We start from the raw sequence: 22,588 nt of genomic DNA, 5'->3' as shown, positions 1-22,588 counted from the left end.
CCTTCACTGTTGCTTGAGTCAAATTTTACAGAGTCAAAGCATCACTGAAAGCATCTTTTCTTGCCCTTAACAGGTTTGGCTTGGATTTTGATTTTACTCGGCTTGGGAGGTGGGGGAAATTTATGAGAGTTTAATAGGGAATTAAAGCCCCCAAATTGTCATGGGTGAAACATGCCTCTAGGTGTGTGCACTCTTTGAAAATTCAGCCTTGCGCTGTGTTATTATGATCAGGGCAAAATGTGTGTAATAAAAATTGTCTTCCTGCATCTGTTTGCGCTGGAAATGCTTCAAATGTTTTGCTTCAACAGCACATCTGCCTGAAATGCCTGCACTAGGAGCTTGGTTTTTAAGAGCATTTGTTCTTACAAAGAAGGAAGGCTTTTATTTATTTACCTGGGACACCTATTGGATAGGATTGTTCTCTTTCCTGGATTTCGCTGCGGAAGAGCTGCTGCTTAAGGCAACAGCTGCAGGACTCTGGACAGTGTGGTTGTTTAAATTCTTTCTCTTTCCTATTACCCAAAGAATGCAGACAAACCATGCATTCAGTGGGTTGGATCCAGACTTAGTCCTACTTAGAGTAGACTTACAGAAATCATTGTGACTTATTCACTATGGATCCAACACATGGTGTTAATTTTTCTGCTTCCACCTGAACCAGAGTACTTGATGTATATGCTGTACCTCACCCAGGAAAAAGGGGCAGGAGGAGAAAGGCAGTAGGGTGGTTTATGAAGAAGTGGGGGACTTCTGAAATGGGAGAATGAAAAGGAGGAGGGGCAGTTAGGTTAGTACCACTGCTTACCTGTGGGTAACTGAAAAACAGTGGGGTGGCAACACAGCACCCCACGCGCCTTCAAACACCGCACTGCAGCTCACATATGAAGCTACCTTAGAACAGCTGTGCCCGGTAGATGATCTTTTCAAGTCTTACCTGGAGTTGCCAGGTGTGTGTGTGTGTGTGTGTGTGTGTGTGTGAAATGATTTCATTTTTGCTCTAAAGTTCATAACCATGAACATATAACCATAACAATGACAGACTAAACAATGAAACAAGCTTTTCTATGTGAAGCATGTGTTGTGTGTTTATCATTCCCTGTTCACAGTCGTTTGGAATTTTGTGTTTATTCACTGTTGTGTTTATTCTTAAACAGGGCTTTTGGCAAGGTTTTTTTTTTTTTTTACAGCAGGGAAACTATGGTACATAATTGTGAAAGTAAAAAAGCTGCACTTTTTCCACTTGTGTAATTGTGCTGCTCTGTTATACTGCAGCGCCTCCTAGAGGTTATGAAGCAGAAAAGGTGGAGAGGAAATGCTCTTAGGGTAGTTCTAGGATCTCAATTCTGTGATAAAATCAAAGATAAATACAGTGGATTAACAACTTTTATATAGAAAAGGACAAATATATGCAGTTATTTCACAGTTTGTCAAATATGGGAGACTTTGAGATATTATCGTTATATTCCATTTATCTCCTGCCCTTTTTCCTCTTGTGAGAAACCCAAGGAGCTTTCCAAGTTCTCCTGCATTCTATTTTTATCTTCACAACAACCCTGTGAGGTACGTTGGGGTGAGAGCCTGCGAACCGCCTAAAGTCACCCAGGGAGCTCTGTGGCCAAGTGGGGACTAGAATCTGGGTTCCCCATATATCCAGTCCGGCTCTAATCAACGTGCCACACTGGCTCTCCACCACCCTCGGTGTGCTTATTACAGTGTGCGCATTTTATAGTAAGCCTTCTCTTCTATTGCAAAAAGCAATATTCTTGGTTTAGTTTCCAGCTGCCTTGGCTATCATTTCCTTCCAGAAAAGACTTTTTGTTGAAAGCTGGTCTGTGGAGCCTGTTGAAGAAAACTTATAAAGGGAAGCCACACTTCCATGAGCTAGTCCTTTATTCCTTGTTCTTCCGACTGTTCAAAAGTTAACAGAGACAATGCTCACTTTTCAGCTAAACCTGCTGCCCGGATTTTAGAAGACCATTCATATACTGTACATCCTTGGCTTGTTCAAAAGTCTCAGACTATTTCCATCACTGATGCCATGAAAAGCAGCAAGAGGTCATGTGTGCAAGTCCGGCTCTGCACTGGGTCCATTTGCACACTCACCTGGAAGAAAATGACCCTGCACAGGGGCTGGGCAACCTACGGCCTGACTATTTACCCGCAGAGCCGTTAGCAGGACAAACCAGTGGTGCGGGAATGGGATGACCAGGACCTCTTTCCTGTAAGAACCGGGCAAGCCAACCTCTGTTGAGGTACAAGCAGAGCATCTCCACCTTGTGTCCAGCTGGAACCCTCTCAGATAAGGGGACCAGTCCCATCTCCTCAAAACATCCACGGCAAAACATCCACATCCATGACGTCTCCTAGGATATCATGAAGTGCCTTGAGATGTTCACCAAGGAACACGTTCTGCTCCTTATCCCACACCATGTGATAAAAGCTCAGGCCTCAACTTAGCCCTCTTCCCCAGACCCATCCCCACTGATCTTTGCAGCCCACCCGTTTTACCTTCATCTGTGCCTCTGGGAGAAGCCAGTGAAGTGTCTATTTTTGGCAGAGCACACAACACAAAGCCATTTTGGTGCATTCAACCATGAGCCTGCACGTGCTGTCAGAAATATTATACTCCAGTCAGAAGTATTACACTGTCAGAAATGGCTCATTCAGTACTTACTCGTTCACTGCTCTCAGTGTATCAAAGCATGCTGTTATTCCAAGACATAAGACAGTTAATGAACTGAAAATCCTACTGAAAGAATGTATTTCATAATCCAGAAATATTAAAATCAAATTTATTATAAACTTTGGCTTACAACTAAAACAATCAAGGAGTAAGACAAGAACTCTTGCTGGTTGTAGCTCCGGATCACTAAACTTGCCTGCTTAAAGGACCAAACAAAACTCACTATTTCCAGTGCCAAAATCATTGTTCAAATATGTTTTATAACTAAACAGAGCAAATGCTTTTCTCTCAATTTTTTACCATTTAAAAAACCCACAAATAGTCCTAATACAAACTAAAATTTCAAACCAGACATATAAAAGTTTCTCTTGGAAGAAGTACACAGAAATTGGTGCTGGCGCAAAGGGCATGACACAGCTGCCTTTCCCCATCTTTGCTCCTGTCCCGACACACATGCCCGACTCACAATCTAAAACTGACTGTCTGAATTCGGTAGTTCACCCTCGGCTTTGCTTTTCAAGTGTCTGCGTGATTCTCAAATCAAATGTTTGTCTGAAGCATTTGCTTTAGGCTTCGTTGTTGGCAAAAGATCCTTCCAATGAACGCTGTGCAAATCTGGCTTCGGCTAAAACAAGAGACACAGATTATCCCCGTGTAAGGCAGTGACTGCATTTCCGTAGCAGGAGCAGTGGCGATACACGTTCATCTGTCATGCACTCTGTGGGACTCTTTTGCAGTCTTTGCCAACATGCAAACACTGTTAACAGAAGAGAGATGCAGAACAGATCGTGCATGCATTTTCTTGCCAGTGTTAAGTTCTGCGTAGGTATTTCAGATTTAAGCCTGAATAGGATGCACAGGATGTTTTCACAATTAAGATGTAACACGCCTACAGCATGATGCTCTGCTACTGGAGCAGTGCCTAAAGAATGTCTCTAACTCAGGCAGGCTTTAAACAAATTGAGGGAAGAGGCACATGAGCCACTGACTGCATCTCCTTGTAATGCAGAGTTACATCCGCTTCCCCAACCCCTGCAATCAGCAGGCAATGAACTGGTGCAGAGAGGCACCGATGGAGTTACATTACAGCACATGGACTTTTCAGTTGCATGAGAGAGACATGGGAAGGGATTAACCATGACAACCATAGCACCCAATCTGGCCTTCAGTCTCTGGTTCACAATGTCATTAAAAGACATGGAATAGATTTTACGTGCCTCCAGCTTTGCTCAACCTGCTCATTTGCACATCAGCTCAAATAGTACAAAAACACCCTACGTGCCTGGTGATCTCTTTCCATAAAAGAAACCAAACCCTGGAACATCTTGGTCCTTGAAGAAGTGGGGGGGGGGGAGAGAAACAGTATGTTTGATTACTGCAAGGACCTCCACTCTTGCATACAGGAACTGCAGGGTTCAAGTTAGAACATGAATGATGTTTTGCTGCAGTAATTCACAACAGTTCAACAGACAGCTTCTTAACTGAAAAATGATGCGACTCTTCAGCAGTGGGAACAGGGGAAAAAAAATCCCTTTGATTTTCTCCTCTGCACACAGTCCCCTCTTTGGATCACAGCCATTAAATCTGCTTGTTGGGGCCATTTCTTGTTGGGAAGAACCTAACATTAGCAAAATTGGAATTATTGCAGGCCTTGTCTTTAATGTAATAGCATTACCTGTTATTAATTTTTCCTGTTGCTGGTGCTGGCAGAGGTTACTTTGTATTCCAGATGACAAGGAATACAAGATAACCTCTGCTAGTATGAGAAAGTATGCATATATATATACACAAATAAGTAAAAGAACTTTACAGTTGGATGCTTCTTGCTCGGATTTTACAGATTCTTGTGGGATAAGCTGGCAGTGTGGTGGGATAAGCCAGCAGGATCTAATAGCTTCATGGATGAGTCCACGGTAGATTCTGATGTGTCTCCACCAAACTTTCTCAAATAGATCACAATACAACATGACTCTTCGTGAAAGAAACTATTTCATGGAATACCAGCTTTTGTCCCTTCCTACTTCCACAAGAGATCACACCAGCCTTCCCAAATTTGACTTATCCTTGACCGTGCTGGGTGAGGGTGGAATCCAACGTAAGTGGAAAGGATCAGGTTCACAAAGGGTGATTTATACAATGAGCTTAAAGCAAATGGATCTTCCTACCCCTGACATGACCTCACAAATACGTTACTAAGATACTGAATGAGAAACTAATTTAGAATCCATCCAACACTGTTTCTTCAAGAGATGTTAGTTGCCTCTAAGAGAATGGAGGTTATGAAATATGAATTTAAACTGGAAGGATACACACTGCATGGAACCATCTGTAATCAAGACCAAGCAATAATGGACTACGGTAGGAATGGATGCAGCATAAACAAGTATAATATCCTTAGAAACAATACTGTGGTTGATTATATCTGTCCTTGTGTTTTGCTAATGGAGATAAGCAGAAGGTGATTTAACTCCCTATAACACTAACCATAATTCTGATGGTATAAATCATCAGATGAGTATGATGGTCTCAGAGGAATCTCACCCTTGGAAGAAAAACGGTTGGTGATTTCAAAAGAAGGGCACAGTCATATATGAGCGGCCACTGTGTGCATTGCTGTGTTTTCTTCACACAGTAGTGTGAACTGTCTCTTTCTTAATACAGTTCCCCTGATCTCTGCATGTGTAGAATAATTTTTATGCATACATGAAAAGGATTACATGTATTGCATTTTTTAAAAAATGGTAGATGAATGCAATTGTAAAGAAAGGTAATGCTGTTACTAATTTTGTGCCAATATGTAGGAATGCAACGCTTCATTTTTAAAGGGAAAGATTATTCAAAATTTCTTATGTAAAGTTTACAAATTGATGTTGCATGAATATGCACAGATACTACTAACAGACTGCCCAGCTGCCAAAAATCCATAGTTGGGCAATAGCTACAGTGGAAGCAACTAAAATGCCACAAAAGGTTGTGGAAGCTTTCAAGTTCTGCAGAACTCTTTATTATTGTATTCAAGTACTCGTAAAATAGCAACAGTGCTGTCTTCATCTCTACACATGCTGCTGTGAGGCTCCAGGGCACTTCATAAAACCAGCAAAGAGTTCTGGAAGCCTTCCACAATCTTCTGCGGCATTTTGATTTTAAATTATTTATTTGTTGTAAGAAATAACTTTGGATAAGAAGATATCAATGTATTTAAATTATATTAATAAAGCATTGCCCAACTAGCTTTGCTTTTAAATGCTTAGAAATAATTTCAAAATTGACAAGTGTCAATTCAACACTGGAAAAATGTATTTGCACACCACCCCCACCACCCCAGACTCACAGTCTGATGAGAAAACCTCAAACAATTTCCAGTAGCATAACCTCCTGAAAAAATTTACCACTGCTGACCAGTGAAGATTCAGAAGGCACTACAAATTCTAACAACAAAAAAGCAGCATTTACATTTTAACAGTTTGCTTTTAAGAGCAGGCTGCTGTCAAAACAGATTAAATATGTGCCTCCAACACTGACTTCAGGATCCTGCTTTAAAACCAGGATGAATTTGCCATGACACAAGCTCACCACCCTCTACACTTTTTCTTGTCTGTGGCAAAGCATGTGGATGCACTCAGCTAAGGGCTTGTGTTTCAAGGTAAATCTGCTTTGATATGGGGAAGCTTCAGCTGCATTCTGAATCTTGCTTATCTGGCACCATGTCCTCAGGACACCATCCCATGGCCAGTGAAAAGACTGGGTACTGCTGGCTCATAGCTGCTTTAACCCTCGGCACCATGTGCATCTGCTGCCACCTGTTGGAACCAGCTGTCTGTATACCACTAAAAGAAAAGGAAAGGCTACCTTGGTTTTGGTGCATTTTCAGCGGTGTTCCAAAAGCCAGAATTCATGCATAGCAGTTTCCAGCTGGTAGCGCCAATGTCACTGGGACAGGGATCAGCACCAAGACGGCGCCTTACAGTTCAGACTATGACCTGGAGTGGTTACACTTCCCTATTGACAGTGGAGCCCTCAGCCTCTAAAGGCAGCTTATGCATATGAAGAAGCAGAGAGCTAACACAAGCAAGCCTTTGCCCCTTGGTGCTGTGCACTGAAATCGTCACACACACTGAGGATGACTTGAGCGCTCTTCCAAACGGCTCTGGGATCAGTCCAGAAGTTAACATTCTATAACACAGGTAAGCTGAGCTTCCCCAAACACATACTTCAATTTACCCAGTGAATCCTGGACAAATACTGAGGTAAAAAAGTTGTTTCAGACCGTTCTTCTTCCAATACAAAAGAGAGAGAGAGAGAGAGAAAGAGAGAGAGAAACAGAGAGCGAGCGAATGCTCTTTTAGTCTTTCTGTACTATAGTGTGTGTCCGCCTGCTGTTTTCCAGGTGATGGAGATAGGCTCGTTCTCAGCACAAGAGAAGGATTGGGAAAAAGATACCCTTGCGGTCCTCCAGATACCGACCAAGTCCATAAGTGGAAAAATAAAATCCTCCTTTGTATGCAGTGAGCATGCCACCATGGCCACCAGAGTCATTAGAAATGCACACTCCGAAGCATCCGTAGCAAGTTCTGTAGCATTCACGGGGAGAACCCATGTGCCCATGAATCCCCATGCAGTTCTTTTCCTACTTGAAGAAGATGATCTAATTTGCCCTCTGCCACAGCTTCAATACGCTTCAAATTCATTCCATGACTCAGAGTTCATCCTGAAGTTCAGGGGAGGTTGGGGTGTGGGGAAGGGATAGAAGTAGATATAACACTGTAAAATGCTGCAAATACAGCTTACAGATTCTAGTGAAGGATTAATTAGTTTGACCACTCTAACATGAAAAGTGTCAGGTAAACTGTTTCTAATATAAAAATCACACGGTTTGCTAGTTGTCTTGTATAGGTTGCATCCAAAGGTGCCCCTCTTCATTTGGTTCCAACATAAGGCCCTGAAGGCGTCCAGATGGAGCTTTATCTTGCCAACACCCTGCTTCATTCATGGCATAAATTTATTTAAAACATTTGTATGCCGCCCAATGGTGCCACGGAACCTCTGGGTGGCTCACAACCACAAGATAAAAATTTAATGGGAAATCCAGAAATCACCATTTTCTGGTGAAAATGTTTCCCCACCATTTATTTCACCTTTTCTTTCAGAGATGTTAAGGAGACAAGGATGGGAGGACTGCACAATGCCTTCTCAGCACCAGCAGCCCTCCCAGCTGGGAGCACCCACTGTCTCCCTGCCTCTTCAAAATGCTGCGGCTGATACCACCTGCCAACCACGGCGTGGAAGGTACAAGGTACGATGATTCCGTACAGGTGACCAATATCAGTATCAGCCGTGCAGTATAGTGGGTCCCTTCAAAGCATTCCTCCTCAACTGTACTAGATTCTTGAAGTATTTGAAACAACTCCGCTGAGATGATACAGTCTCAGCAAATTCAACTGGAAGTGGATGACAAGAGCCTTTGCTTTTATTCACAAGACAACAGGAACACTGGGTTGCATCCCACGGGTGACTCTGCACTCTTGTTTAGATAACGCTGGGTACCCATACCCCATTTTCTTCCAGTGGATCTCTCAACACCCAGAAGCAGCTTTTTCGGGGACACAGAGGACTATAGTGGGTAGGAAAGATTGGCAAAAATCAGGCACCCCATCTCACACAAAGCCCCAATTGACTACATCCCACAGACACAAACAGCACAAGAGAAAGATGCTAAAATATCTGTTAATGGACCTCACAACAAATTGCCCACCTTATTTCTGGAAGATTTTTTTTGCTTATTTTTCGGGTCTTCTACTTTCTTCATCAGTAGTTCAGCTATGGCTTTTGCATCGTGGCTGTCTATCTGTTCTCCAAGTGCATTTTTCTTCAAATAAAAAGAAAAATAGAATTATACTCTGACCTAATCTATCTGTTCAAAGAAAAATGGAATTTCTACCATTAGGATGAAAATACATAGCCATTCAGAGGGGCAGGCACAAAGTTTAACACCTAGTGACCAGATACATTAAAGAGTCAACCCTATTTTTATCTTGTTGATAATATCACATACCAAATTTTGATGCTGCATAGTGCAGCTACAGTAATTACTAAGGACATGCTATTGAAATGTGGGTTATCATGTTGTCTGTAGATAACAAGCCACAGCAAACAACCTACAGTTCATCCCCTGCCCTAAACCATGGGTTCTCTTCATGGGTTGTTTGGGGTTTACAAATCATGGCTTAACTGGGTTCAGATAATATAATAATCCACATTTCAGCAACTACCCATGGTTGAACATAACCAACACTGAACCACACTTAACCCTTCAACACAGCTTATTTTGTGGTGTGAATCCATTCAGACAGTCTAGAACCACTATGTTGTGTTATGCATGAAAGTTGTCACATTTCAGCAAGTTTATTTAAAAAATAAATCCTTGCTGGAAGAAGTATGCAGTGGTAGGAATTTGCATTACTTCACACTAAAATTAAACTGTGCAATTAAACACTGCTTTTAAAGGACAACATTGCCATTCCAGCCAAGGCCACCAGTCCATCTGGATCCGGGACACTTTCCCAGGCTGGCAGTGGAAGCAGGAGTCTCTCTCAGGCCTGGAAAGGCAGCCAAGGTCTGGAAAGGCAGCCAAGGATTGAACCTGGGACCTTCTGGCTGCCAAATATCTGGTGTACCACTGTTCCTCTATCATAATTGACAGTTATACGGATTTGGTGTGTCTTTTTCTTACCTTTGTTCCTTGATAAGGATAAAATTTAACTGTTGGATATGCTCTGATGCCAGCAGATTGACAGGTTGGAGCATGAGCCTGGCAGTCAACTTTCCCAGCTTTCACCTTTCCTTTAACAGTCTTTACGAGAGAGAGAGAGAGAGGGAGGGAGGGAGGGAGAGACAGAGACACACGGAGGGAGGGAGGTATATTAATGTTCATTGCCCAAGGCGGGTCCTTAGAAAACAAGAGATATCCTGCTGCTGAAAAATTCTTACAATTACCTTCGCAAGGATCTCAAATTCTGGAGCAAAATTCTGGCAAGGGCCACACCAAGGAGCATAGAAGTCAATGACCCAGTGTTCTTTCCCGTTCAGAACTTTGTCAGTGAAGCTCTGAGGAGTAAGATCCACAGACTCCTGCGGTAAATACCTTTAGAGAAAAGGAAAAGTACCTTTAGATTTCAGTTACTTGAACAGCTCTGAACAATGACAATCCCTTTCATGCGTGCAAGGTCAGCAGTTCTCTCTCTTCAAGGAATTCAGCTTTTTGAGGATTTAGGACCATTCAGGGAACAGTCCTATGAATTACACCCTCACTGCTTAGGAGCTCCCTGCGATTCCTGTGCTCTGCTGGGTTGAAACGGGAGCACTGAGAAAGCATCTCCTTGATGTTCACTAAAGGGCTTTCCTGTGCATGTAGCAATGGTGCTTGGGAGTAGGAAGGGAGCTTTCCATCCTATGGTCCCTGGAATGCCCACCGGGGTCTATAATAATGCTCCTTCCAAATATCCATTCTGAATTTCCATGTTTCCAAGTATCAAGAGTAAATAGAAGACATACAGAAATTTTTTAAAATACCGTATTTTTGGTCTGGTTTTTCACTTCACCAGAAGTTAGGAATAATCTCAAATTACTTTTACCAGGTCTTTAGCCATACAAGTTTAACAAGTGCTTTAAGCTGAAGCACTTAAAATGGAGAGACTTTTATTTACATACTAATGCACCAAAATGCTTTAACAAACAAAGGAATGCATACAGTGAGATTTACGTTCACCACAGAGAGCTGTGACTGGACAGAATTTCTGCTGCTTGCAGACGCATTACATGCTTGTTTGATATGATCTGCAATGGCTCCTATACACATGACTGCCATAACATTGTATCAATTATTTCTAGCAAATACTGCTCTTTGACTAAATTGGGAGGAGATCTTGTTGTAATAACTCACCCTAGTGCCCATCGTCTTAGTGAATAGGCATCTCTATGCCAGCCATTGTAGCTACTGCAAGAAGAGATAAAAGCACAGAGTAAAATACACTGAAAGAGGCAGCTTTTGAGATCAGAGTCCTTTCAATGGATCCACAAAAGGGTGGATTTCTCTCAGGAAAGATCATGTTCTTAAGCAAGACACTGGATTCCAGTCACATTACCTGTTGATGGATCTCCCCTGAAAAATATTCAGAGGGACTTTCAGCAGTGACATTTCCTACGTAAGAGCAATTGTGAGACATGCTGTGTGAAAGGAAATGACACACTGCAACCCAAAGAAAATAACTTCGTTGGTGGGCAATTTCTCTTCTGGATAAAAATGACAAGGAGGTAAAATGAAGCTGTCCAGGTAAGCTGCAGTATCCTTTCCTTAGCACATAGCTAAACAGTTGTTTCTGGGAAGCCCACAATACACAAAACAACCGGTAGTTCAAAGGCACATTGCCTTTGTACATGGAGTTCCATACAACCAGCACACCTAATAGCCATTAATATACTTATCCAACTTATCTACCTCCTCCTGTAATGCCAGGTAAGCCAGCCGACAGAACACTATCTTGTGGTGGCAAATTCTGTAAATGAACAATGGCATTGTCAACAAGTTAGCAGACACAGTGTCTACTGGACATGAAGAGGCAGCACAGAATCCTCCTGGCGAACGGGTGCCATAGCTCAGTGCAGAGCACCAGCATTGCATGCAAAAGGTCTTGGGTTCCAGTCCAGGTAGCACCTGGAAGAAACCTTCCTGAAACCAAAGAGATACACTGCCAGTCCATGTTGATACGCCTGAGCCGAATACAGTCTGGTAATTCAGTATAAGGTTAAAATATTCCTCACTGCATCTCACAGAGTGCTCAACAGTGTTGATTTGACAATTTAATGGCTTTGCTTGTTTAGCTGATTTGAACATTCAAATCCAAAATACTAGCAATCCCTTTATGTTCATATAATAAAAATAAATCATGCAATATGCTTGCTTTTGAATAATCACAAATTCAGTGAAGTGAGTGAGCAGCATTTAGCTGGCATCACTGAAAGGCCTATTTAAAGTTTGCTTACCTAGACCATCAACAGAATTCAAGTTGTTCAATAAAGTATTTTTACAAGTCAAGAATGCAGTTGCATTACTCACTAATATTGATAGGATGAAACCAATTTTTGCGGGAAGAGCCTTATTTCAGGATAGCCTTGAATGTTTTCTTGGTGACAGAGAGAGAAATATTTTTGACAGTCCACACTGCCAACTGCAATCAGGCTATTCACCAACTGGAACAAAGAAAGGACGTGTTCAGCATGAGCTGCAATAATGGCTGCAATTCAATTTCGATGGCTAATTTTTAAAAAAAATGCTACCAGAAATTTAAACAGACTGTTGCAATGAAACAGAAACAAAACCCAAATGATTACTGCACTTTTAAAACAAAATTAGAAGAATAAGACTGCCATGCCTTCTGTCTGTTTCAAGCATAGTTTTAAATCTATCATTATCACTACTGTTATCATTATCATTTCTATATCTCTCCATAGCCAAAGCTCTCTGGGTGTTTCCAACAATGCAACTTATTGAATTATTCATCACAGGTAAGTTAATACAAGAATTCTATCAGGGATGTCTTGATAATCTGCCAGGTTCCATTTCAGGTGGCACTGTTCCCTGGTGTGGGCAAGTAATGCAGACCTCTCCTTGCGTTAGTTCCATTTAAATACCAGAAAAATAACTCCCATTGCGAAATCTTCCATTTAGCAATGCCATCCTCTTGAATTAGAGAGCTGAACTGACAGTTCCCAGTGTCCTTCACTTCAGGTCTGCTAATACTGCAAAAAGGGAAGATAATATTTCTCACCACACTTTTCAAGCCTCTTTTTAGAGTACTTTTTGTGATGGTTTCTTTGGTTCCTGGGCAGCTCTTAAAAAAACAAACCCCTGCCTTCATATGTTTCTGTCAGAAAACTCTGACCAGCCCAGTCAAGAAATCACCTTTAAAAGAAATCAGAGTTTTGACATCTAGTTCTTACACTTACGTGCTCTTGCAAAAGGAGATAGCTTGCAGTCTTCTACCCTCCTAGATAAACCAATGTCAACATTAAACCTCTTACAGCCCCTCTGCATTGATGCCTATAAGGGTAGCTGCTGCAGTCCAAGAAAATATATTCCCTCCCCCGCCCCCACCCCAGGACATTGCCCAGCTGAGGCATCCCATTGTGGACTCATGACACTTACAATTGTGCACGTGTGAATGTTTGATTTAAAAAGCATACTGCTTTAATCCCTCTGTCATACTATCAATTTGGAGAATGCAAAAAACGATCTCTGAGAAAAGGAAACAAAAGTTGCCAAAACAAAAGGGATAAGATGGAGGAGGAGAATGATGTAAGCTGCCTTGAGCTCTTTGTAGGGAAAAAGGCAGGATATAAATTGGAAAAATAAATAAATAAAAGCGAGGAATCACAGTGAGCACAAAAAGGCATGCAACTGTGGCAGAAAGGGCAAACAGGATGGGTCCCGCCAGTGTATCCTGGGCTAACTGCCGGTTGACCAAGGGGGAAGGGGTGGGAACAAGCCACTGTGAGCCCGAATATCTGCTGGATGTACTCTGGGCTGTTTCACAAACACTCCACCCTGCACAGTTATTTGTAGGGTGGGTTGCTGTGAAACTCCCCACTGCCTAGCTTGCCAGCAGGGATGACTTACAGTTATATGCACACTTGTCCATTCAGTGTGATTTCTAGCTCGGCCTTTTCAGTACTATTCTTTACATCCTCTGAACAGGGATTAGAAAATAAGGAGTTAAAACAGAACTTTCCAAAACTGGTGGCAGAATGCATAAGGCGCTGCATAAGGAAAGGGTAAGAAAAAATTGCACCTCACACCAGATATTTTCAGAAGAAAAAAGCAGAAATGCACAAAAGCTGATGAGTAAAGTTGTTCAGATACACTCTGGGGGGTTTCCATGAATCTCTGACAGGGTGGTACTAGGGAAATCTCCACCCAAGCATTTATTCTAAGCATCCAGAAGTTTTATATTTTATACAGATATGAAATATATTCTGTTTTACCCTGGCCATCCTCTTCCATTCTGGCATTAAAGCTTGACAAGGACCACACCAGGGTGCGTAGAAATCAACCACCCAAATTTCATTATCCTTCCTTTTCTTCACTAGCTCATGGAAGGTCTCAGGTGTCAGAGAAACTACTGATGGGTTCATAAGATCCTACAACACAGAAATAACACAATCTAAATTTATATTCTTGTTTGACAATAAAAAAGGAGGGATCAAGTTACATAAAGTGTCAAGACTCATAATCATGTGAGATTCACTGATCATACTTTCTCAGACTTGGTTGTGGAAGTTAAAATTGTCTAGTAAGCATCAGAAAACAAATCAGGTGCAAAGACTTAGAGGATGGTATGTAAAAATGGTATATACCAATGGTATATACCAATTTTGAACAAACCGACCTGCGCTTTTCAGGTCAGTTACAGAACATTTACTTGTGCCCAATTTGAACACAGCTGCAAATGGTTAATTAAAGCAATTCAGAAACAATAAACTTACTGCAACCCCTTTATTTTTTGTGTTGCATGATAGTGTAATACAAACAAAAGAAAACCATGTAAAGGTTCTTATTTATGATGGGAAAAAGCAAATTATAAGTTTGTGTAATACCGTATACATTTTATGGTAATACTTTGTTATCCTTGAATGAATGAAATGGAAATTCATATACACATTCTTTTCATTGTTTTAAACTTAATAAAATTGAAAAATAAAAAATAAGGTAAGAAATGGTAGGAAAAAATGGACAATGTGCATATCAGTCCAAAACACATTACATCTGTTTGGGTGAAAAGTGTGTAAACACACATATACTGTATGTTTACAGCTACAAATGCCATAGCCTTTTAAGACATTCAGGGGGTAGCGTGGGTAGCTTTCCACAAAACTTCATTTTGAGCTCACTCCAAAATAATACCCCGCAGTTGAGCAACAGCGTACTATGGAGTCATACAACTCTAGTACACTTACCTCGATAAACTCCAAGATCTGCTCAGCGGAGTGATGTCCTTCATATTCATGAATGTTAGATTGGTTGAATACCACAGTGGTTGGATAAGCTCTAATGTTGTGCTACGGAATATCAAAATGAAATTAACTTTCTGAAACAGCAGAACCTCCTTTTCAAGCTTCAGCAGAATTCTGCCCTTTCATTCAGTACTTTGGGCTCTTAGTTTTGAAAAGGAAATTTCCGTTGTTACAATAATTTGGGAGTGGAGCAGTTAAGTACAGATAAGGCTCAAGAAAAAATTCATTACGAAGCATTAAGAAAGGCACTAATTCATTTTAAGAAGAGCTTAAAAACATGACAAACACACGTCTACCCAGAAGTAAGCTCCGCCGAGCTCAATGGGCTTCCCTCCCAGGAAAGCAGGCATTGGACTGCAACTTAACAATTCTACTAGATGATTCTTCTTGTGGTTTAGTGGAAAATGTCCATACGAGCCACTCCACAAGCAGGGCCTAGGACCCATTCTGTTCCAGAAACGGCGCCTGCCACTTCCACAATGGAAAGTCTTTAGGGAGCTTCAAAAGGGATTGGAAACTCCCTTACGCAAGGTCTGCAGACCATGCCCAGAAATGAGCCCTACCACTTGTTGCCAGATCCTGGAGAAAGTGCTTTTAAAACACATATGCAAAGACAGATTTGTAGGGTTTGCACACGGAATTGTGAAATGGAGCTCCTTTTGTGCAGTATGTCCTCTGATACATGCCCACAAGTAACTCATCATTCTTTAAACAAATTATAATTAGAACCATTTACTATGTATTTTATTATCTTTTCTTTGCCAAATTCCACATTTCTGAAGTATTAATCTGGAAAGATCATAGAAGCATCTGGTATAGCCTTCCCCAACCTGGTACCTTCCAGATGTATTAGAGCGGGGCTGTTGCAAGTTATACTCTAACACAGGGGTCGGCAACCTTGAACACTCAAAGAGCCACTTGGACCCGTTTCCCACACAAAGGAAAACACTGGGAGCCACAAAACCCTTTTGACATCTAAAATGAAGGTAATACTGCATATATCGTTTTTTACCTTAGTGCTATGTATATCTTCATTATGATTTAGCGGCAGCTCTTGTTCAGTCACTAAAAACTGTTATTTTTTAACCTTTAAACTAGTAGGACTCCTTTCATATATTTTGAATAGGAGAACAGCTTCCTGAAGAGTCAAAGTCAGTACTAAAGGTCTGCATGCATTAAACAGCAAACCCCCTAAGTTCGTCAACAGTAAAAGCAAATGATTCTACCCACGTATCATTAAATGTTTGATTTTCTTCAGAAACTTTTCTTTTCTTTGATTTATCCATGGTTGGCCTACGGGGGGAGGGGGGAAGCTCAGTAAATCGGTGTGGGTCCATAGATCGGTGCCGGAGATATAGGTGTGTTTAGTGACAGAATAGCAGATAAACAGTCAAGTGCTGTGAATTGTGGCAGGTCCCAAGCGCAGCTTTTAACATTCAGATGAAGGAGATTACATTGGGACAAAGAGAATCTTTTCAGCAGCATTTTGTGTAACATGAGAGCCTGCAGGAAGCTTGTTTAGCAGAGGAATGTAGCAATTTACTTAAAATTTACTTAACTAGCTGATTTACTTAACTAGCTAGCGCTGCGTTCCTGAGTGGAGCTTCAAGCAGATCAGCGGCTGTGCCGGTGTGTGTTTTGAGCGACGGAGCCGCAGCAGAGGGGTTCAAGAGCCACGTGCGGCTCCGGAGCCACGGGTTGCCAACCCCTGCTCTAACACATTTGAAAGGTACCAGGTTCAAGAAGGCTAATTTGGCATGTAATAGGAAGCTGGTAATAACAAAGTTAGCTTGATTCATAGGTGTATAAGAAGGCACACAAATCTGAGTTTTTACATTAATAGAATCTGTAGTTTTCATCACTTTGACTATAAAATAATATTGAGATACTGCTTTCCAAGGAGAGTTAAACATGGAAAAAGGATATTTGCTCAGTGGAAAAACAACAGTTACGCCTGCAGCTTACCATGTTGCAAATCCCTTCATGAACTGTACAATCTAATGTACCAACTTTCAGTTGGCCATACAGCTGCTTCGAAGCTTTCCTCAGCTCTGGCAATAAAGCTCTGCAGGGGGGACACCACTAGCAAAGAAGAGAGACATAAATTCAGTATCTCACCAAAAGCCAGTGACTTGCCCCTCCACCTTTCATGGCTGGTCTTCCTGACCCGGACAAGAACCGCATCCCCCCAATTCCCAACCCAGAATCCCTTGGGAATTATGCCAGGGAGGAGCACATGCACCCAGTTGGGCTCTGCTGCTTAATGAAGTGTGAGGCACCAGTGCCCAAGGCTTGATACCACCCCGAAATCCACTCTTACTCTTAGTGCTGGTTGTTGGGGACCATGGGCAAGAGCTCCTCAATAGCACCTCCACCAAGTTCTGGCACGGCTGTCTATTCATTTGCCCTCCCCGCACTGGACCCAAGAGTGCTGATGATGTGAAGAGCGAATGAGAGAGCAGAGGGGATGGCTCCAGCCCTGCCCACTGCTATCATGGAGCCCCAACAAAACAGATGCTGTCCTTGGTGGGGGGAAAGTGCTTTTCTGCTTTCGGGCTAAGGGTTCCATTGCATCCCTTCTTCCCCTAATGCTAAATGCAATCTGTGAATGGATAACTCTGTTGCACAGTGCAGTATTGAGCACACTGACACCGGGGAGGAAAACATATGCCAGTCCAGAACTGATACAAAAGCACTCATGCAGTTATATGCAAACAGTAGTTACAGGAGCAAAGAAGTCAACGAGCCAGGGCTCCTTCTTTTTGCCAGGAAAATTCTGAGGTCCAAGAGTGATGACATGCGAATTCACGCTCTCCTTGGCAAATGCCACTATATCATACAGAATCTTCTTCCCTTCAAAAATAAAATTAGGGGAAAAAATCTGGTGTCAATACAACCTATTATTTGCTTGGAAAAACAGGTTGAAAAAGTGAAGTGGGAAACAAGGAAAGGCTTTTTTTTTTTTTGGTTTGGTCTATGTAAAAGTCAAAGAATATGCCTACCAAGGGGGACTGATCAACTTTGCAAGGTTCTTTGTCTCCCAAAATTGAGTTTGATATTTTTAAGCTGCAGCCAGTTACAGCAGGCAATTAGTTATCATTCATAGCTAAGAAATACACGAGATCATCATGCCCTCCATTGGCAAAATATTCCATAGCTTAATGGTATTTTATAGGAAGCCTTATTTCCTTCTCTTCATCCCGAAATGTAATTCTATCCATTGTACTTCATTAAATTCTTTTTAAGTTAAAAAAAAGTGGGTGAGAAGGAGGAAATATTCTGGCTCCAAAAACATACAGGGAAAGAGGAAAATTTCAACAGCATAGCATAAGGCCTGCAAGACAACTTGTTAAACTGATTAATGCTGTGAAGCCAGTACAGTCTAAGCTAAAGATGAATCTAAGTCACATGTGTCACAAGCAGATATATATCACAATCTCCCTTTTCTCTTATTAACAAAAAGCTTGAGAGGCCAAGGTCTTAGCGAACGAAATGGCCAGAGCTGGAGGAAGGAAATACCTGACCCTCCTAGCCATTTTCCCCATCCTTGAAACTGCTTTCCACTGTGTGTGTACTTTTGAGTATAAAATTATTGACAGGGAAAAGGCTGAACACTCCACCTTTAACTTCTTCCCAATTGCAAGGCCTGACTTTTTCATTTTAATTATTTTTAAATGAGGGCTTTATTCCATGCAGACGTCTGTCACACATAAGGAAGGGACATACACAAATATCATGAGGGGGTGATGATTACTTTTCTATGTAAAAGCTACTTACCATGATGGATTTCATAGTCTTCCATTCCCCTCCCTTTAAAGACTGCTACACATGGTTCATAAACATACAGATTGTTACAGATGGTTGGTGCAGTAAGGCAGTCAAATTTGCCAACCTGTGAAAGAGGCATTTATTTGTCCATTATGATCCTGGAACAATTCTCCATAAAATGTTACATATATACACCTGACATGGGAGCTTACATCCTATTTAATTTTGTCTAATTTGACTGGTGCAAATGTAGTATGTCGGTTCGGCAGCTGAAGCTGAACTAAACTACATATACACTTTTGCAAGGAAAAAAGATTTATATATCAGAAACAATCTAAAACATCAAAATTCATGTGTCCTAGGGAAGGAAGGCCAAGTGCGTAAGTGCTGATACAGATTTAACCCATTAGAACAGATACCTAGAGGAAACAGTAAATTTAGTAAATGCACTAGAGGTGGAAAAAAAGAAACAAAACATGTTCTTGTAGATGTTTGGTCTATACATGTCTGCAGTTCAAAAAGGTGGATACCATGATGCAACAAGACAGATTCCAGGGTACACACGTGCATGACAGACTTTGTATACGTGGTGCCCCAAAAGTGGGAGATCTGGAGCACTATTATTGGAATGCAGATTATATACCAGCTTCAAGGAACACTGTCTACATGGTTTCCTGGCCATATGAGACTGAGCAAGGGTAAGCTAAACTTTCTTTTACAAAGATCTACTCAGCTTGTGACGCAGAGGGTTGTCCTCTTTGCAGTTAAGGCAGCCAGTTTAAGTGAAAAAAAGAAGGAAAAAATTGCCTGATCAAATATACTATTAATAATTAAATGTAATAGTTTCAAAAATATGTAGAGTTGCAGTGGGCTTACAAAACCTATTTTCTCAAAAAGTATGGTTTGTTTGTTTTTTCTCTTTTTAAAGAATTTTAATATTTTATCATTACCTCAATTTTAGACTTTTATATGTTAGTATTTTACCTTAAAGTTCATGTAGCTACTGTTTTTAATGTATGTTTACTATGTTTGAAACGTTCTGAAGACTTATGCAAAAACTTTTGACTGCTTGTCTCTATACCTCAATGCATCCACACGCCAGAACCCCAGTGAGGAACTAAGCAGCTGCTGGGTGGAAGCATGAGAAAAGCTGGCTGAGCTTGAGGAAGACATGAATGTACAGACGAAGCTTTGAAGAATTCATGTTTGAAAAGGCATTTTTTGTAGATTTGTGGGGCAGAATAAGCTGCTCTCCCTTCTAATCAGGCAGGTAAAGTCCTCCATTCCCAACACACATGTGCCCACATCACCTCGAAATGTTACTTTGTTCTTTTATGTTCTCCTGATCATACCTGAATATTTTCCACCTTAAGGAGAAAAGGTAACTTTTTAAGGTCATGGGCATCTGATTTGCTGCTCTCACCAAACTGAAAGAATATCAGCCACCGATGATGAGCCAGGCGATCCTTAAACAGGGAAAAATTAAGGTAAAGACAAATGTTGTTTTTTATTCACAACCACAATAAAAACAAAGAAACACATTTCTCAGAGTTTCATTCACACACACACACACACATATAAAATGAACCCATAAAATTGCAATGTACAGAAACCTTAATGACATCACCAATAGTCCAAAAGAAAAAACAAAACTTATAAAATTAGGAAATTCAAATTCAGCTTATATTATCATTCAACTTATATTCATATTTTTGCCATTTTCTGGAAACTTACAAGAGTCATAGGCTGGCTTGGCATGGAAGAGACAGCCACGTGTGTAGCATGTAGTATAAAAAGCTTAAACAAATTGCAGTACAATTTCCCACGTACCCCAACCATCTAAAAAGACACTAAAATCCAGAATACCAGTAAATACAGCCAACAACCGAATTTAGGACAAAATACAATGGAAGCCTTCAATGCACTGCAATAGTATTTGCACCACAGGAGCAGTGTGCAACTGTTTCTTTAAAAGAAGGTGTCATTCCTGACGCAATGAACACTGGCTCCCATCTATAATGTTCATCTTCTTACAAACTGGCATCTTTAGCATCTGCTGAAATTGCATCTGAAGGCTACTATTTCCTGCAGATATCACTTCTCAGAAAAAGATCACCATCCATGACCCCAAGGCAGGCAGTGTGGCAGGGTGTATCTGTGTATGTGTATGAGAGGGAAATTTCAAAGATGCATAAGTTAAAATACGCAACTAGACATGAAAAGGAAGCATTTGAATCTATGATGCAAATTCATCTTGTTTCTATCCAAGATGACAGAAACTGGGTTTCCTGGTTAAAATGTAAGATTTTTTCATGCTCTTTAATGAGTGGTCTAAGTAAACTATGCCCTGCCCCATGAAGTTCTCTGCCTCTAAAGAAAATACCTGATGAACAATTCAATATGCCCACGCATAAGCTGAAGCCAAGAATTTGCAATGATCTACCCAGAAAAACTCCATAGTCAATAAAAGAGTAGGAAAAGCAGTACTGGGATACAATCTCCAAAATGACAGTGATCTCAGTTCGAATCCAAGGCAAACCATTCAATATCACAGTAGTCCAAGTCTATGCCCCAACCACTGGTGCTGAAGAGGCTGAAGTTGACCGATTCTAGGAAGGCCTACAACACCTTCTAGAATGAACACCCAAAAAGGATGTCCTTATCATCATGGGGGATTGGAATGCTAAAGTAGGAAGCCAAAAGATAACCGGAATAAGCTAGTGGAGGTGACAGTATTCCAGCTGAGCTATTCAAAATCTTAAAAGACGACGCAGTAAAAGTGCTACACTCAATATGCCAGCAAACCTGGAAAACTCAACAGTGGCCACAGGATTGGAAAAGGTCAGTATACATTCCAATGCCAAAGAAGGGCAATGCCAAAGAATGTTCAAACTACCGCACCATTGCACTCATTTCACAAGCTAGCAAAGTGATGCTCAAAATCCTACAAGCTAGGCTCCAGCAGTATGTGGACCGAGAACTACCAGAAGTACAGGCAGGATTTCGAAGAGAAAGAGGAACTAGAGATCAAATTGCCAACATACGCTGGATCATGGAGAAAGCTAGGGAGTTCCAGAAAAACATCTACTTCTGCTTCATTGACTATGCTAAAGCCTTTGATTGTGTGGATCACAACACATTGTGGCAAGTTCTTAAAGAGGTGAGAGTACCAGACCATCTTATTTGTCTCTTGAGAAACATATATGTGCGTCAAGAAGCAACAGTGAGAACTGGTCACGGAACCACTGATTGGTTCAAAATTGAGAAAGGAGTTCGGCAAGGCTGTATACTGTCGCCCTGCCTATTTAACTTATATGCAGAGCACATCATGAGAAAGGCAGGGCTAGATGAATCACCAGATGACATTAAGATTGCTGGGAGAAATATCAACAGCCTCAAATATGCAGATGATACCACTCTCATGGCCGAAAGTGAAGAGGAACTAAAGAGCTCTTGATGCGGGTGAAGAAAGAGAGAGCAAAAGTTGGCTTGAAACTCAACATTAAGAAAACTAAGATCACGGCATCTGGTCCTCTCACTTCCTGGCAAATAGATGGGGAAGAAATGGAGGTAGTGACAGATTTTATTTTCCTGGGCTCCAAGATCACCGCAGACGGAGACTGCAACCAAGAAATTAAAAGATGCTTGCTCCTGGGGAGGAAAACTATGGCAAATCTAAATAGCATACTAAAAAGCAGAGACATCACCCTGCCGACAAAAGTTCATATAGTGAAGGCTATGGTTTTCCCAGTTGCAATGTATGGCTGTGAAAGTTGGACCATAAGGAAGGCTGAGCACCAAAGGATTGAGGCCTTTGAATTATGGTGCTGGTGGAGACTCTTGTGAGTCCCTTGGACAGCAAGGCAATCAAACCGGTCAGTCCCAGAGGAGATCAACCCTGACTGCTCTTTAGAAGGCCAGATCCTGAAGATGAAACTCAAATACTTTGGCCACTTAATGAGAAGGAAGGACTCACTGGAGAAGAGCCTAATGCTGGGAACAACAGATGGCAAAAGAAGAAGGGGACGGCAGAGGATGAGGTGGCTAGATGGAGTCACTGAAGCAGTTGGC

General features: G+C 41.4%; 1 protein-coding gene across 1 annotated transcript in view; it reads right to left on the bottom strand.

Annotated features, from left to right (window-relative positions):
* Positions 1-2,770: 2,770 nt before the first annotated feature.
* The window catches only part of DNAJC10 (DnaJ heat shock protein family (Hsp40) member C10), a 41,421-nt gene continuing 21,603 nt past the window's right edge, over positions 2,771-22,588 (bottom strand). The window contains exons 12-23 of the mRNA XM_044427069.1: positions 19,870-19,983; positions 18,527-18,641; positions 17,475-17,602; positions 16,715-16,831; positions 14,693-14,794; positions 13,721-13,876; positions 11,796-11,929; positions 10,623-10,676; positions 9,677-9,824; positions 9,414-9,533; positions 8,436-8,549; positions 2,771-7,391 (exon numbers count right to left, since the gene is read on the bottom strand). Coding sequence (XP_044283004.1) covers positions 7,380-7,391; positions 8,436-8,549; positions 9,414-9,533; positions 9,677-9,824; positions 10,623-10,676; positions 11,796-11,929; positions 13,721-13,876; positions 14,693-14,794; positions 16,715-16,831; positions 17,475-17,602; positions 18,527-18,641; positions 19,870-19,983 — 1,314 coding nt within the window. The 3' untranslated portion in view covers positions 2,771-7,379. The remainder of the gene's footprint in view (positions 7,392-8,435; positions 8,550-9,413; positions 9,534-9,676; positions 9,825-10,622; positions 10,677-11,795; positions 11,930-13,720; positions 13,877-14,692; positions 14,795-16,714; positions 16,832-17,474; positions 17,603-18,526; positions 18,642-19,869; positions 19,984-22,588) is intronic.

The sequence above is a fragment of the Varanus komodoensis genome, unplaced genomic scaffold (genome assembly GCF_004798865.1).
Source record: "Varanus komodoensis strain SLA01 unplaced genomic scaffold, ASM479886v1 scaffold18_1, whole genome shotgun sequence".
Taxonomy (NCBI): Eukaryota; Metazoa; Chordata; class Lepidosauria; order Squamata; family Varanidae; genus Varanus; species Varanus komodoensis.
This window is presented reverse-complemented; position numbering and strand designations above follow the sequence as displayed.